The 17,412-nt window shown below is 29.7% G+C and overlaps 6 protein-coding genes across 6 annotated transcripts; all 6 read right to left on the bottom strand.

The window, feature by feature from the left end:
• Window positions 1-495: 495 nt before the first annotated feature.
• LOC117125834 (14 kDa proline-rich protein DC2.15-like) lies at window positions 496-6,230 on the bottom strand. The gene has a single exon (XM_033272443.1). It carries the CDS (start codon window positions 5,793-5,795, stop codon window positions 5,460-5,462), a length of 336 nt encoding a protein of 111 aa, XP_033128334.1. The 5' UTR covers window positions 5,796-6,230; the 3' UTR covers window positions 496-5,459.
• A 745-nt stretch (window positions 6,231-6,975) lies between these two features.
• On the bottom strand, window positions 6,976-8,497 carry LOC103827686 (14 kDa proline-rich protein DC2.15). The gene has a single exon (XM_009103220.2). It carries the CDS (start codon window positions 7,745-7,747, stop codon window positions 7,412-7,414), a length of 336 nt encoding a protein of 111 aa, XP_009101468.2. The 5' UTR covers window positions 7,748-8,497; the 3' UTR covers window positions 6,976-7,411.
• A 667-nt stretch (window positions 8,498-9,164) lies between these two features.
• LOC103827688 (14 kDa proline-rich protein DC2.15) lies at window positions 9,165-10,155 on the bottom strand. The gene has a single exon (XM_033272444.1). It carries the CDS (start codon window positions 10,111-10,113, stop codon window positions 9,778-9,780), a length of 336 nt encoding a protein of 111 aa, XP_033128335.1. The 5' UTR covers window positions 10,114-10,155; the 3' UTR covers window positions 9,165-9,777.
• LOC103827689 (14 kDa proline-rich protein DC2.15) lies at window positions 9,249-13,210 on the bottom strand. Its single transcript, XM_033272441.1, has one exon. It carries the CDS (start codon window positions 12,487-12,489, stop codon window positions 12,154-12,156), a length of 336 nt encoding a protein of 111 aa, XP_033128332.1. The 5' UTR covers window positions 12,490-13,210; the 3' UTR covers window positions 9,249-12,153.
• Window positions 13,211-13,442: 232 nt separating this feature from the next.
• LOC103827687 (14 kDa proline-rich protein DC2.15) lies at window positions 13,443-15,551 on the bottom strand. The gene has a single exon (XM_033272445.1). The coding sequence runs from the start codon at window positions 14,864-14,866 to the stop codon at window positions 14,531-14,533; it is 336 nt and encodes a 111-aa protein (XP_033128336.1). The 5' UTR covers window positions 14,867-15,551; the 3' UTR covers window positions 13,443-14,530.
• Window positions 15,552-16,164: 613 nt separating this feature from the next.
• Window positions 16,165-17,301, bottom strand: LOC117125833 (14 kDa proline-rich protein DC2.15). Its single transcript, XM_033272442.1, has one exon. The coding sequence runs from the start codon at window positions 17,243-17,245 to the stop codon at window positions 16,910-16,912; it is 336 nt and encodes a 111-aa protein (XP_033128333.1). The 5' UTR covers window positions 17,246-17,301; the 3' UTR covers window positions 16,165-16,909.
• Between the last annotated feature and the right edge of the window lie 111 nt (window positions 17,302-17,412).

Here is a 17,412-nt window from a genome sequence, read left to right as displayed (position 1 = left end):
ATTTCTTTCATTGCTAGAAAGTTGAATGCAAGGGCCGACCTCCTTGCAAAAATAGCTCGAGCTCAAAACTCATATTTTTCCATGTAGATCATATGATTCCGGTTTGGTTAGCTCCAAAGGCAAACCATTTCGTTTTGAATTAATAATACATGGAGTTGATGTAAAAAAAAATGTTATTCCCTGTGTATTGTTTTACATGATGTTTTAAAACTTTTTTTTTGGTTTTGAAATAGTTGACGTTTTCCAAAAACTAATGAAAAGGATAAAAAAGGTATTGTATCAACTGCTTTAATCTATGTGAAAGGTTCTAAAACATCATATATATCAACGGAGGAAATAATATATTAACTTGTTTACTTTTGCTATTCTATTATTCAAATTTGATGTGATCTGAAAAGCCAAACAAAATAGAACCACTAACTTTATTCTAGATAAAAAATCAGAAATCACATTTTATCTCTGTGAAAGATATGAAATCTTAAATGCTTTTAGTCCTGTTGAAAAATTTGGCTATGCATGAGGCTCTTTAATTAATGTGATCAGGGCTTTGTAATTTTTCCCAAAATTATGGTAAGTCAAATGTTGCAGTATTTTTTCTATTGCCCATATAAGTGTTTATAATTCTAAATCTAAAGCTAATTCTTGGCGTAGAAGGTTCTTTGTCCCCAATAATTGGTTTTGTCCAAAGATGTCTTTCCGTCCGACCTCAACCATTGAGAGAGAGACAGATTATATACCATGATGGCATGATTAAAGCTAATAATAATTTTAATAGACAAACGTTCCTAAATGTTTAGTGAGAAACAAATAGCCAAAAAACGTTCCTATACGTTTTTTTGTTTTCAGTTACGAAGTTTTTTAACATCAAACGGCTAATTTATTACTCAAACTTGAAGTGGTATGAGAATCCAAACCGAAATATAATAACTAACAAAAACTAAACTTTTAAGAAAAGTTCGTGTAGTCTCACCAAAGCGTAGGATGTCCAGTTCTGCGTCCTTGGTATGTGTATGATTTTGAAGTTCTTGAATCTTCCTTGCAACATTGCTATCTCCACCAATTCTGCTTAAAAACTTGGCCATGTTGTTGGATTGTGAATCATTGAATTGACATCCTTGCTGTATGTCCCAAAATGTTGACATGTCGAGAATTGGAGCATATTCTCCATCGATCAAATAAGTGCATCCAATTCTGAATGCAAAGGTGACAAGCGTCTCTCTTTGTTTCTTAGCCCTAGAAGTTGTTCATTTCGAGACTCATCTAGCCAAGCCCAACCATATCCACTGTATTTTGAATTAGATGTCCATGATCCATCAACCAAACATATACACTGCAAGCATAAGGGCTTGTATATTCTGTGTGTGGTTTAGCAGGTGAGGTTCTTCTGAGCTCTCTGAGTTTGCATCATACCATGCATGACATCACTTTGAGCATGTCTTATTAGCTCTAACGAATCTCTTGAGATTCCCCTCAACAGTTTCATTGCGAGTTTCCACACATACCAAATTATCCATAGATACATATCTTTATCCAACTCCATATCTTCTATTTCATTCTTTCTCTAAAACAAATAATCTAAATTGGAGTACACACTTCATATTGGACATACACCCGATCACGATTGTATCGAAGCGAGAGCCCAAGATTGTAAGCTAGGTGGACATTAAAAAATTGCATGATTAACTGATTCATCAGATTCTCCACATCTATAACAATGATTATCACATCACATATGGCTACATGTTAAGTTCCTAGTGCTGCTAAGTATGCAGAAGGCATCTGCCATATTAGATGACACTTTTTTTTTTGTGAAACATTGATTTTCAAATGAAGACTTGAAGCTTTGTGATACTAAGCTCTGATACTATTACTTCAGGTTCCTGACAAATAATATTCCTTGCAACCCAATATCCTGATTTAATCATATTTATCCTACTTTTTGTATAGTTCCAACTATATTTGTCATCTCTATTGGATTAGCTTATGGTCAAACTCCAAATAAGTGAATCATCTTGAGCAACCAAAATTTTCAGCATTTCTGCATTGCGCACATTTGGCAATAGATTAACTCACTCACTTTCATACGTGGATGAACGACTGGTGCGGAAGGTCGAGATGGTCTAGCAGAGATCGTAGGGATCCAAAGATATTCTCATACTTGTATCTGAAATCCTGGACGTAACTTTTGTCTGATTCCCTAAGGTCAGTAAACCTCTAGCTTCCATAAAACTTGTCCAGATGTAAGAAAAAATCTCAGCTGCTGGTGCACACAAAGGCGAGCATAATCGATGATATCGTCCACGTAAAACTCTCCAAGAAGAGAATCTACGAATTGTATCAATCTCACAGTTGTTTTGCCAGTAACACTAGATTAAATTCATGAATTAATTGGTTACGAAGTTAACTTTAGAAGCTCTTTGGTATGGTATTGTTATGACATGAATATTTGAAAACTATGAGGATCAAAATATTCAAGAATATAGACAACATGCCTTTGTTATTTTTTGAACCAGAACACATTTTTTCATCAACAAAACATGTTAAAAACGTACAACATAGATAATGGTAGAATTAAACAGAAACTTCAAAATATGAATTGAACTTTTAGTAATAGTTCAGAATCTCAGTTTAAAAATGTGTTATCTCTAGGCCCATCAGAAACCATATGGAACCTTTTTACCACATCGGTTTGAGATAAGATTCAACCAAGTGGGAACATTAATTAGCTAATGCCAAGGACAAACAGAGACATCAAGACCAATTAGGTATTAAGGACAAAAACTTCAGAAGTTAGAAAATATAAATTAACTATGGAAATCTATGAAACACAAAGATTAAAGAACAAATTATCTTTATTGCACATCTCAAAACTAAAATTCTCAATGTTTCTTTTTTAGATCTTATGGAACATTTCGCCATTAGACCTTTATGTACATGGTAAAATTTAAGAGGTTCATGGTACGGTAGGGTACAGGTTATAACACGTTACTTAAAAAATTAAGAGTATCCATTAATTAATAATAATAAACAACATTCGGTTGTTAATTTTTGAGCCAATTTTTTTTATTTCATTGATTAAACTTGTAAAAAGTATCAACAGTTGATACTTGGTAGCAACAAATAGAAATTTCAAAACACGAGACGAACTTTTGCAGCAATAGTTTAGAATCTCAGTTTAAAAATGTGCTATCTCGAGGCATATTGGAATGTTTTGAAATTGATATTTATATCCGTCTAATGGAGAGATAACTTTAACAGTACGGATGTGAAGTCAATTTTGTGCTATCTCGAGTATTGATATTTACAACAAAAATGTGCTATCTCGAGGCATATAGAAATTCTAACTCTATATCAATTTCAAAACAGTTGATACTTGGTAGCAACAAATAGAAATTTCAATATACAAAATAACACAGATTTAAATGTAAAACACTATACATAAATATAGCAATCATGCCAAATTTTGTAAAGCAGTCAAACCAAAAATAAAATCGATATTTATATCAGTTTTTTTTACGGGAATAGAACCCAACAGAATAGAAACTTACGAATTTATGTGATTCAAATAATGAAATTTTTATTGAATATTAAGACTTAGAACACTCTGATATTATCATAATGAGTAATGTTTGAAATTGTAGAAAACTTTTTGTGCCAATAGGTTCGTCTTATGTAATGTTTGTGTATCGATAATGTATATTTTATTTTATGCGTCACTGAAATAACTAAAAATGATTTTTTCGATAATATTTATTATTAAACTTGAACAAAACAATTAGTTGTTATATACCCCTGTTGGTCTAGTTACATTTGGATTCATTTTTCGGTTTACCAATAATTTTTCTTTGTCTATTTTGATTTGTTAAATTTGTTAATGCGTGTAACTTATTTTTGATTATCTTGCACCTAGTTTGTTTCTGCATATTGGCTTTCTTTATCCCTTAAGTTTCAAATATTGCAAGATTTCTTTTCAGAATTTGGTTTAATATAAAGAGACTATTTTAATAATTTGTCTATGTACTTTAGTTTGCTAATCATTCAATCTAATCATATCTACAAATTGTATGTTCTAATGTTTTAAATTGATTACATGTAACATGCAATAACCATTATATTATTGCTTCACTCAAACAGAAATATAACGTTTGTATTATCAAATATATAAATGACTTATAATTTAATCAAAACAGCAATAAAAAGAAAGAAAGTGTTACTGGAATTATACATCAAACAGAAAGATAACGTTTGATTTTTACTCGTTATAAAGTTTTCTTCTTTAGGTAGGGATGTACATTCGGTTATTCATTTATGTTCAATACATGTTTTCAATTTCTTTTATTATTTAGAGATTTAGTCTTTCTAGTAATTTTATCTAAATTTTGGAAATGGGACAAGTAATAATACCTTTTTTATTTAAACACTATACTTGTGTTTGGTGATTTAATTATTTGCTGGTCGGGTCTCATCCAATCATTAAAATCATGCTCCTCTTAACATTAACTTTTCAAATGATTAATATGTGGCGACAGTGACAGAGTATACCATGGTGGCGTGCATGATTAAGTACGTGCTAATAAGAATATAATAAGTAAAATATTCTAGGGATGGACATTCCGTTATTCATTTCTGTTTAATACATGTTTTTATTTCATCTACTCCCTCTGTTTTTTATTATAAGTCGTTTTGAAGCTATGCACATAAATTAAGAAAATCATTAATTTCTTATATTTTCGAAACAAAAACATCATTAATTATTTACCTAACCACAATTTAACCAATAGAAAAATAGAAGATATATTATCATTGGTCAGACAACATTAATTACTAATAAATGTTACATAAAAAACCGAAAACGACATATAATTTGGAACAAAATTTTTTTTCTAAAACGACTTATATTAAAAAACGGAGGAAGTATTATTTAATGCATTAGTATTTCTAGTAATTTTATTTAAATTTTGGAAATAGGACAATTAATAATATATTTTGCTTTAAACATTGTACTTGTGTTGGTCATTTAAATACTTGCTGGTGGGGTCTCATTCAATCATTAAAATCATGCTGCTCTGAATATTAATTTTTCAAATGCTCAATATGTGGCGATAAGTGACAGAGTATATATATACCATGATGGCATGCATGATTAAGTACGTGCTAATAAGAAACTACTAAGTAAAATATTCAGTCGGTTGCATTTATTTCAAGTTCGTTGTTAAGATTAAAAGGTTCATGGTACGGTACTGTAATAACACGTAACACTGAAAATTAAGAGTAGATGATTATTAAAAAGAATAAGCAACATTTGATTTTAACTTTTTTGAACCAAAACTTCTTATTTCATTGATTAAACTTGTAAAAATTACAACAATGGATACTGGTAGAAACAAATAGAAATCTCAAAACAAGAAACAAACTTTTGAAGCAATGGTTTAGCGTCTCGGTTTAAAAATGTGCCACCTCTAGGCACATTTGAAACCAGATGGAACCTTCTTACCACACTGGTTTAAGATAACACTCAATGAAATGGGAACATTTAGTTTGAGGCCAAGGAGATCAGCTTTTAAGGCGGTGCAAAGACAAACCGCGGCTTCGAGATCAACTAGACCTTTGATAAGTCCGCAACATTTGGATCTTTGTGGTAGAGAAACCTTAACCAAATCCAACACATTGGCACATACCTTGAATTTAAGAGCATTTTTACAAGTGGGTTTGCGGTAAGGGACTGGATTCGAGCTGACTAAGGTGAAGAAAATGACATTCAAAATGAGGAGGAGTGCAATCTTAGAATAAGCCATTGATGAATATATGAGTGGGGCTATAAGGGTTTTGTAATATATAAGTTATAAGAAAACACTAAACACTATCTCTTTACAAAGCTTGTGATGATGTATTGTGTGGAAAATATGGAGAAAGTGCTAGGGTTTTAATAGGCGAATTTGGTTGAGATTGGTTAATTTATTTTTTACTACAAAAAGGGAAGAAAACGGCAGAATCATTATTTTGATAAAACTATTACTAAATTAGAATTTATTATGATCTGATTGATTCTGCAAACTGTCAAGGATTGTAAGTGGTTGGTTACATGTTACATGTAACATGCAATAACCATTATATTATTGCCTCACTCAAAACAGAAGATATCGTTTGTATTATCAAATATATACATGTCTTATAATTTAATCAAAACAGCAATAAAAACAGAAAAAGTGTTACTGGAATTATACATCAAGCTTATAAATTAATCATGGTATGGTCTGCTACTTTCTCCAGATATTAAAAATTTATTACATGTGAATACAAATATTTTTGATTTTAGTTACTGAACGAGAACCAACCAGAAAATAGCTATGTCGCCAAAATGTTATTCAATATTAGTAACTATGTGTTTTGTCTTTATATTTATATAAAAATACATAAAATAACACAGATTTAAATATTGTAACTTGAAAAAATAAAATACTTGTTATTCAATCCCATTGGTCAGGTTACTTTTGGATTTATTTTACGGTTTACCAACAATTGTTCTGCATCAGTTTTAAGTTTTTTGTGAATGCGACAAACTTATTTTTATTAACTTGCATCTAGGTTGTGTCTGCATATTGTTTCTCTTGAGTCCTTAAGTTGCAAATATGCCAAGATTTTCTTTTTAAAATTTGGTTTAATGTACATCAAATACTTAAATAATTTATCAATTTGTTATAGTTTGCTAATCATTCCATTTATTCCTATCTACAAATTGTATGCTTTAATTTTCTGAATTACTCAATCGTCGAGATTAGTCTAAAATTATTTTTATTGATTTTTACTCATAATAAGTTTTTCTTCTTTAGCTAGGGATGGACATTCGTTTATTCATTTATATTCACTACATGTTTTTTATTTCTTTGATATTTAGGGCATTATTCTTTCTAGTAATCTTATCTAAATTTTGGAAATGGGACACCTAATCATACCTTTTTGCTTTAAACATTGTACTTGTGTTGGTGATTTAATTATTTGCTGGTTGGGTCTCAATCAATCATTAAAAGTATGCTCCTCTGATTATTAAATTTTCAATTGGTTAATATGTGTCAACAGGGACAGAGTATACGATGATGGCATGCAAGATTATGTACATGCTAATAGGAATCTAATAAATAAAATATTCAATCGGTTGCATCTATTTCATGTTTAAAAGGTTCATGGAACAGTACTGTAATAACACGTAACACTGAAAATTAAGAGCATCAATTAATTAAAAAGAATAAGCAACTTTTTATTTCAATTTTTCTGAACCAAAACTTCTTATTTTATTGATTAAACATGTAAAAAGTACAACAATGGATACTGGTAGAAACAAATAGATATCTCAAAACAAGAAATGAACTTTTGAAGTAATGGTTTAGAGTCTCAGTTTAAAACTGCGCAACCACTAGGCACATTTGAAACCAGATGGAACCTTCTTACCACAGTGGTTTAAGATAACACTCAATGAAATGGGAACATTTAGTTTGAGGCCAAGGAGATCAGCTTTTAAGGCAGTGCAGAGACAAACTGCGGCTTCAAGATCAACTAGACCTTTGATAAGTCCGCAACATTTGGATCTTGTTGGTAGAGAAACCTTAACCAAATCCAACACATTGGCACACACCTTGAATTTAAGAGCATTTTTACAAGTGGGTTTGCGGTAAGGGACTGGATTCGAGCTGACCAAGGTGAAGAAAATGACATTCAAAATGAGGAGGAGAGCAATCTTAGAATAAGCCATTGATGAGTATATGAGTGGGTTATAAAGGTTTTGTAATATATAAGTTAAAAGAAAAACTAAACACTCTCTCTTTAAAAAGCTTGTGATGTTTGTGTGAAGAATATGGAGAAAGTGCTAGGGTTTTAATAGGCGAATTTGGTTGAGACTGGCTAATTTATTTTTTTACTACAAAGAGGGAAGGAAACGACAGAATCATTATTTTGATAAAACTATTACTAAACTAGAATTTATTATGATCTGATTGATTTTGCAAACTGTCAAGGATTGTAAGTGGTTGGTTACATGTTACATGTAACATGCAATAACCATTATATTATTGCCTCAATCAAAACAGCAGATATCGTTTGTATTATCAAATATATACATGTCTTATAATTTAATCAAAACAGCAATAAAACAGAAAGAAAGTGTTAATGGAATTATACATCAAGCATATAAATTAATCTTGGTATGGCCTGCCACTTTTTCCAGATATTAAATTTTTTATTACAAGTTAATACAAATATTTTGGATCTTAGTTACTGAACGGGAACCAATCAGAAAATAGCTATCTCGCCAAAATGTTATTAAATATTACTAAATATGTGAGTTTTCTTTATATTTATATAAAAATACATAAAATAACACATGTTTAAAAATTTAAAACGATATGCATTAGATATAGCAAAGGTGCCAAATATTGTGAAGCAGTCAAACCAAACAGTAAGCTGATATTTACATCAGTTTCAATTTTTTTGACGAGAATAGAACACAAAAGAGTAGACACTTATGATTTTAGGTGATTCAAATCATGAAAAATTTAAATTTTATATTAAGATTCAGTACCGTTTGATATTATCATAATTAGTAATGATTTGAAGAAAAGTTTTTGGCCAAGTAGTTAGGTTCTTTTTCCTATTTATTATATTAGTATAATTGAATTGTTATAATTTTAACTCTATTTTAATTTAAATTCTTCACTTTATTTTATTGTATTTTTGTATATCTATAATTTATATTTTGTTATAATGTACTGCTGCAGTAAATAAACTGATATTTGTTCTATTGATCATTAAAACTTGACCAAAAAAATTTAATTGTTATTCAATCTCGTTGGTCTAGTTACTTTTTGGATTCATTTTATAGTTTACCAACAATTATTCTATGTCAGTTTTAAGTTTTCTCGTGAATGCGACTAACTTATTTTGATTAACTTACAACTAGTTTGTGTCTCCATCCTGTTTATCTTTAGCCCGTAAGTTTCAAATTTGCCCAGATTTTCTTTTTAAAATATGGTTTAATGTACATCAAATATTTAAATAATTTATCAATTTGTTTTAGTTTGCTAATCATTCCATTTGTTCCTATCTAAAAATTGTTTGCTTTAATTTTCTGAATTACTAAATCGTCGAGATTATTCTAAAATTATTTTTATTGATTTTTACTCGTAATAATGTTTTCTTCTTTACCTCGGGATGGACATTCGGCTTCATTTATGTTCATTACTTTTTTTTTTAATTTAGGGCATTAGTCTTTCTAGTAACTTTATTTAAATTTTGTAAATGGGACAACTAATAATACCTTTTTGCTTTAAACATTGTTCTTGTGTTGGTGATATAATTATTTGCAGCTGGTTGGGTCTCATTCAATCATGCTCCTCTTAATATTAATTTTTCAAATGCTCAGTATGTGGCGACAAGTGCCAGAGTATATATACCATGACTGCATGCATGACTAAGTACGTGCTAATAAGAAACTAATAAGTAAAATATTCAAACGGTTGCATCTATTTCAAGTTCGTTGTTAAGTTTAAAAGGTTCTTTGGTATGGTACTGTAATAACACGTAACACTGAAAATTAAGAGCAGATGCTTATTAAAAAGAATAAGAAACATTTGATTTTAATTTCTGTTGAACCAAAACTTCTTATTTTATTAATTAAACATGTAAAAAGTACAACAATGGATACTGGTAGAAACAAATAGAAATCTCAAAACAAGAAATGAACTTTTGAAGTAATGGTTTAGAGTCTCATTTAAAACTGCGCAACCACTAGGCACATTTGAAACCAGATGGAACCTTCTTACCACAGTGGTTTAAGATAACACTCAATGAAATGGGAACATTTAGTTTGAGGCCAAGGAGATCAGCTTTTAAGGCGGTGCAGAGACAAACTGCGGCTTCGAGATCAACTAGACCTTTGATAAGTCCGCAACATTTGGATCTTGTTGGTAGAGAAACCTTAACCAAATCCAACACATTGGCACACACCTTGAATTTAAGAGCATTTTTACAAGTGGGTTTTCGGTAAGGTACTGGATTCGAGCTGACCAAGGTGAAGAAAATGACATTCAAAATGAGGAGGAGAGCAATCTTAGAATAAGCCATTGATGAATATATGAGTGGGGGTTATAAGGGTTTTGTAATATATAAGTTATAAGAAAAACTAAACACTCTCTCTCTTTACAAAGCTTGTGATGTTTTGTGTGAAGAATATGGAGAAAGTGCTAGGGTTTTAATAGGCGAATTTGGTTGAGACTGGCTAATTTATTTTTTACTACAAAAAGGGAAGAAAACGACAGAATCATTATTTTGATAAAACTATTACTAAACTAGAATTTGTTATGATCTGATTGATTTTGCAAACTGTCAAGGATTGTAAGTGGTTGGTTACATGTTACATGTAACATGCAATAACCATTATATTATTGCCTCACTCAAAACAGAAGTTATCGTTCGTATTATCAAATATATACATATCCTATAATTTAATCAAAACAGCAATAAAACAGAAAGAAAGAGTTGATGGAATTATACATCAAGCATATAAATTAATCATGGTATGGCCTGCCACTTTTTCCAGATATTAAATTTTTTATTATAAGTTAATAGAAATATTTTTGATCTTAGTTACTGAACAGGAACCAACCAGAAAATATCTATTTTCGCCAAAATGTTATTAAATGTTATTAAATATTACTAAATATGTGAGTTGTCTTTATATTTATATAAAAATACATAAAATAACACATGTTTAAATATTTAAAACGATATGCATAAACTATAGCAAAGATGCCAAATGTTGTGAAGCAGTCAAACCAAACAGAAAGCTGATATTTACATCAGTTTCTATTTTTTTTGACGAGAATAGAACACAAAAGAGTAGAAACATATGATTTTAGGTGATTCAAATCATGAAAAATTAATATTTTATATTAAGATTCAGTACTGTTTGATATTATCATATATAGTAATGATTTGAAATTGTAGAAAAGTTTTTGGCCAAGTAGTTAGGTTCTTCTTCCTATTTATTATATTAGTATAACTGAATTGTTATTATTTTAACTCTATTTTAATTTAAATTCTTCACTTTATTTTATTGTATTTTTGTATATCTATAATTTATATTTAGTTATTATGTGCTGCTGCAGTAACTAAACTGATATTTGTTCTATTGATCATTAAAACTTGAACAAAAAAAATTAATTGTTATTCAATCTCGTTGGTCTAGTTACTTTTTGGATTCATTTTATAGTTTACCAACAATTATTCTACGTCAGTTTTAAGTTTTCTCGTGAATGCGACTAACTTATTTTGATTAACTTACAACTAGTTTGTGTCTCCATCCTGTTTATCTTTAGTCCGTAAGTTTCAAATTTGCCCAGATTTTCTTTTTAAAATATGGTTTAATGTACATCAAATATTTACATAATTTATCAATTTGTTTTAGTTTGCTAATCATTCCATTTGTTCCTATCTAAAAATTGTTTGCTTTAATTTTCTGAATTACTATATCGTCGAGATTATTCTAAAATTAATTTTATTGATTTTTACTTGTAATAATGTTTTCTTCTTTAGCTCGGGATGGACATTCGGCTATTCATTTATGTTCAATTCTTTTTTTTGTTAATTTAGGGCATTAGTCTTTCTAGTAACTTTATTTAAATTTTGTAAATGGGACAACTAATAATACCTTTTTGTTCTTGTGTTGGTGATTTAATTATTTGCTGGTTGGGTCTCATTCAATCATGCTCCTCTTAATATAAATTTTTCAAATGCTCAGTATGTGGCGACAAGTGCCAGAGTATATATACCATGATTGCATGCATGATTAAGTACGTGCTAATAAGAAACTAATAAGTAAAATATTCAAACGGTTGCATCTATTTCAAGTTTGTTCTTAAGTTTAAAAGGTTCTTTGGTATGGTACTGTAATAACACGTAACACTGAAAATTAAGAGCAGATGCTTATTAAAAAGAATAAGAAACATTTGATTTTAATTTCTGTTGAACCAAAACTTCTTATTTTATTGATTGAACATGTAAAAAGTACAACAATGGATACTGGTAGAAACAAATAGATATCTCAAAACAAGAAATGAACTTTTGAAGTAATGGTTTAGAGTCTCATTTAAAACTGCGCAACCACTAGGCACATTTGAAACCAGATGGAACCTTCTTACCACAGTGGTTTAAGATAACACTCAATGAAATGGGAACATTTAGTTTGAGGCCAAGGAGATCAGCTTTTAAGGCGGTGCAGAGACAAACTGCGGCTTCGAGATCAACTAGACCTTTGATAAGTCCGCAACATTTGGATCTTGTTGGTAGAGAAACATTAACCAAATCCAACACATTGGCACACACCTTGAATTTAAGAGCATTTTTACAAGTGGGTTTGCGGTAAGGGACTGGATTCGAGCTGACCAAGGTGAAGAAAATAACATTCAAAATGAGGAGGAGAGCAATCTTAGAATAAGCCATTGATGAGTATATGAGTGGGGGTTCTAAGGGTTTTGTAATATATAAGTTATAAGAAAAACTAAACACTCTCTCTCTTTACAAAGCTTGTGATGTTTTGTGTGAAGAATATGGAGAAAGTGCTAGGGTTTTAATAGGCGAATTTGGTTGAGACTGGCTAATTTAGTTTTTACTACAAAGAGGGAAGAAAACGACAGAATCATTATTTTGATAAAACTATTACTAAACTAGAATTTGTTATGATCTGATTGATTTTGCAAACTGTCAAGGATTGTAAGTGGTTGGTTACATGTTACATGTAACATGCAATAACCATTATATTATTGCCTCACTCAAAACAGAAGTTATCGTTCGTATTATCAAATATATACATATCTTATAATTTAATCAAAACAGCAATAAAACAGAAAGAAAGAGTTGATGGAATTATACATCAAGCATATAAATTAATCATGGTATGGCCTGCCACTTTTTCCAGATATTAAATTTTTTATTATAAGTTAATAGAAATATTTTTGATCTTAGTTACTGAACGGGAACCAACCAGAAAATAGCCATCTCGCCAAAATGTTATTAAATATTACTAAATATGTGAGTTGTCTTTATAATATTTATATAAAATTACATAAAATAACACATGTTTAAATATTTAAAACGATATGCATAAAATATAGCAAAAATGCCAAATGTTGTGAAGCAGTCAAACCAACCAGAAAGCTGATATTTACATCAGTTTCTATTTTTTTGACGAGAATAGAACACAAAAGAGTAGAAACATATGATTTTAGGTGATTCAAATCATGAAAAATTTATATTTTATATTAAGATTCAGTACCGTTTGATATTATCATATATAGTAATGATTTGAAATTGTAGAAAGGTTTTTGGCCAAGTAGTTAGGTTCTTCTTCCTATTTATTATATTAGTATAACTGAATTGTTATTATTTTAACTCTATTTTAATTTAAATTCTTCACTTTATTTTATTGTATTTTTGTATATCTATAATTTATATTTAGTTATTTTGTGCTGCTGCAGTAACTAAACTGATATTTGTTCTATTGATCATTAAAACTTGAACAAAAAAAATTAATTGTTATTCAATCTCGTTGGTCTAGTTACTTTTTGGATTTATTTTATAGTTTACCAAAAATTATTCTACGTCAGTTTTAAGTTTTCTCGTGAATGCGACTAACTTATTTTGATTAACTTACAACTATTTTGTGTCTCCATCTTGTTTATCTTTAGCCCGTAAGTTTCAAATTTGCCCAGATTTTCTTTTTAAAATATGGTTTAATGTACATCAAATATTTAAATAATTTATCAATTTGTTTTAGTTTGCTAATCATTCCATTTATTCCTATCTAAAAATTTTTTGCTTTAATTTCTGAATTACTAAATCGTCGGAGATTATTCTAAAATTATTTTTATTGATTTTTACTCGTAATAATGTTTTCTTCTTTAGCTCGGGATGGACATTCGGCTATTCATTTATGTTCAATACTTTTTTTTTTAATTTAGGGCATTAGTCTTTCTAGTAACTTTATTTAAATTTTGTAAATGGGACAACTAATAATACCTTTTTGCTTTAACCATTGTACTTGTGTTGGTGATTTAATTATTTGCTGGTTGGGTCTCATTCAATCATGCTCCTCTTAATATTAATTTTTCAATTGCTCAGTATGTGGCGACAAGTGCCAGAGTATATATACCATTATTGCATGCATGATTAAGTACGCTCTAATAAGAAACTAATAAGGAAAATATTCAAACGGTTGCATCTATTTCAAGTTCGTTGTTAAGTTTAAAAGGTTCATGGTACGGTACTGTAATAACACGTAACACTGAAAACTAAGAGCAGATGATTATTAAAAAGAATAAGAAACATTTGATTTTAATTTTTTTGAACCAAAACTTCTTATTTTATTGATTAAAAGTGTAAAAAGTACAACAATGGATACTGGTAGAAACAAATAGAAATCTCAAAACAAGAAATGAACTTTTGAAGTAAAGGTTTAGAGTCTCAGTTTAAAACTGCGCAACCACTAGGCACATTTGAAACCAGATGGAACCTTCTTACCACAGTGGTTTAAGATAACACTCAATGAAATGGGAACATTTAGTTTGAGGCCAAGGAGATCAGCTTTTAAGGCGGTGCAGAGACAAACTGCGGCTTCGAGATCAACTAGACCTTTGATAAGTCCGCAACATTTGGATCTTGTTGGTAGAGAAACGTTAACCAAATCCAACACATTGGCACACACCTTGAATTTAAGAGCATTTTTACAAGTGGGTTTGCGGTAAGGGACTGGATTCGAGCTGACCAAGGTGAAGAAAATAACATTCAAAATGAGGAGGAGAGCAATCTTAGAATAAGCCATTGATGAGTATATGAGTGGGGGTTCTAAGGGTTTTGTAATATATAAGTTATAAGAAAAACTAAACACTCTCTCTCTTTACAAAGCTTGTGATGTTTTGTGTGAAGAATATGGAGAAAGTGCTAGGGTTTTAATAGGCGAATTTGGTTGAGACTGGCTAATTTAGTTTTTACTACAAAGAGGGAAGAAAACGACAGAATCATTATTTTGATAAAACTATTACTAAACTAGAATTTATTATGATCTGATTGATTTTGCAAACTGTCAAGGATTGTAAGTGGTTGGTTACATGTTACATGTAACATGCAATAACCATTATATTATTGCCTCACTCAAAACAGAAGATATTGTTTGTATTATCAAATATATACATGTTTTATAATTTAATCAAAACAGCAATGAAACTGAAAGAAAGTGTTAATGGAATTATACATCAAGCATATAAATTATTCTTGGTATGGCCTGCCACTTTTTCCAGATATTTTTTTTTATAACAAGTTAATAGAAATATTTTTGATCTTGGTTACTGAACGGGAACCAACCAGAAAATAGCTATCTCGCCAAAATGTTATTAAATGTTATTAAATATTACTAAATATGTGAGTTGTCTTTATATTTATATAAAAATACATAAAATAACACATGTTTAAATATTTAAAACAATATGCATAAAATATAGCAAAAATGCCAAATGTTGTGAAGCAGTCAGACCAAACAGAAAGCTTATATTTACATCAGTTTTTATTTTTTTTGACGAGAATAGAAGACAAAAGAGTAGAAACATATGATTTTAGGTGATTCAAATCATGAAAAATTTAAATTTTATATTAATATTTAGTACCGTTTGATATTATCATATATAGTAATGATTTGAAATTGTAGAAAGGTTTTTGGCCAAGTAGTTAGGTTCTTCTTCCTATTTATTATATTAGTATAACTGAATTGTTATTATTTTAACTCTATTTTAATTTAAATTCTTCACTTTATTTTATTGTATTTTTGTATATCTATAATTTATATTTAGTTATTTTGTGCTGCTGCAGTAACTAAACTGATATTGTTCTATTGATCATTAAAACTTGAACAAAAAAAATTGTTATTCAATCATGTTGGTCTAGTTACTTTTTGGATTCATTTTATAGTTTACCAACAATTATTTTACGTTAGTTTTAAGTTTTCTCGTGAATGCGACTAACTTATTTTGATTAACTTACAACTAGTTTGTGTCTCCATCTTGTTTATCTTTAGCCCTTAAATTTAAAATTTGCCCAGATTTATTTTTAAAATATGGTTTAATGTACTTCTAATATTTAAATAATTTATCAATTTTTTTTTAGTTTGCTAATCATTCCATTTATTCCTATCTAAAAAAATTTTGCTTTAATTTTCTGAATTACTAAATCGTCGAGATTATTCTAAAATTATTTTTATTGATTTTTACTCGTAATAATGTTTTCTTCTTTAGCTCGGGATGGACATTCGGCTATTCATTTATGTTCACTACTTTTTTTTTTAATTTAGGGCATTAGTCTTTCTATTAACTTTATTTAAATTTTGTAAATGGGACAACTAATAATACCTTTTTGCTTTAAACATTGTACTTGTGTTGGTGATTTAATTATTTGCTGGTTGGGTCTCATTCAATCATGCTCCTCTTAATATTAATTTTTCAATTGCTCAGTATGTGGCGACAAGTGCCAGAGTATATATACCATGATTGCATGCATGATTAAGTACGTGCTAATAAGAAACTAATAAGTAAAATATTCAAACAGTTGCATCTATTTCAAAGTTCGTTGTTAAGTTTAAAAGGTTCATTGTATGGTACTGTAAAAACACGTAACGCTGAAAATTAAGAGCAGATGATTATTAAAAAGAATAAGCAACATTTGATTTTAATTTCTGTTGAACCAAAACTTCTTATTTTATTGATTAAACATGTAAAAAGTACAACAATGGATACTGGTTGAAACAAATAGAAATCTCAAAACAAGAAATGAACTTTTGATGTAATGGTTTAGAGTCTCATTTATAACTGCGCAACCACTAGGCACATTTGAAACCAGATGGAACCTTCTTACCACAGTGGTTTAAGATAACACTCAATGAAATGGGAACATTTAGTTTGAGGCCAAGGAGATCAGCTTTTAAGGCGGTGCAGAGACAAACTGCAGCTTCGAGATCAACTAGACCTTTGATAAGTCCGCAACATTTGGATCTTGTTGGTAGAGAAACCTTAACCAAATCCAACACATTGGCACACACCTTGAATTTAAGAGCATTTTTACAAGTGGGTTTGCGGTAAGGGACTGGATTCGAGCTGACCAAGGTGAAGAAAATGACATTCAAAATGAGGAGGAGAGCAATCTTAGAATAAGCCATTGATGAGTATATGAGTTGGGGTTATAAGGGTTTTGTAATATATAAGTTATAAGAAAAACTAAACACTCTCTCTTTGCAAAGCTTGTGATGTTTTGTGTGAAGAATATGGAGAAAGTGCTAGGGTTTTAATAGGCGAATTTGGTTGAGACTGGCCAATTTATTTTTTA

Source organism: Brassica rapa, chromosome A06, assembly GCF_000309985.2.
Source record: "Brassica rapa cultivar Chiifu-401-42 chromosome A06, CAAS_Brap_v3.01, whole genome shotgun sequence".
NCBI classification, from domain to species: Eukaryota; Viridiplantae; Streptophyta; class Magnoliopsida; order Brassicales; family Brassicaceae; genus Brassica; species Brassica rapa.
Note: the sequence above shows the minus strand (reverse complement) of the source record. Positions and strands in the feature narration are given on the sequence as shown.

Coding starts and splice junctions, on each gene's coding strand:
- LOC117125834 (XM_033272443.1), bottom strand. CDS start 5,795: ATGGCTTATTCTAAGATTGCACTCCTCCTCATTTTGAATGTCATTTTC.
- LOC103827686 (XM_009103220.2), bottom strand. CDS start 7,747: ATGGCTTATTCTAAGATTGCTCTCCTCCTCATTTTGAATGTCATTTTC.
- LOC103827688 (XM_033272444.1), bottom strand. CDS start 10,113: ATGGCTTATTCTAAGATTGCTCTCCTCCTCATTTTGAATGTCATTTTC.
- LOC103827689 (XM_033272441.1), bottom strand. CDS start 12,489: ATGGCTTATTCTAAGATTGCTCTCCTCCTCATTTTGAATGTTATTTTC.
- LOC103827687 (XM_033272445.1), bottom strand. CDS start 14,866: ATGGCTTATTCTAAGATTGCTCTCCTCCTCATTTTGAATGTTATTTTC.
- LOC117125833 (XM_033272442.1), bottom strand. CDS start 17,245: ATGGCTTATTCTAAGATTGCTCTCCTCCTCATTTTGAATGTCATTTTC.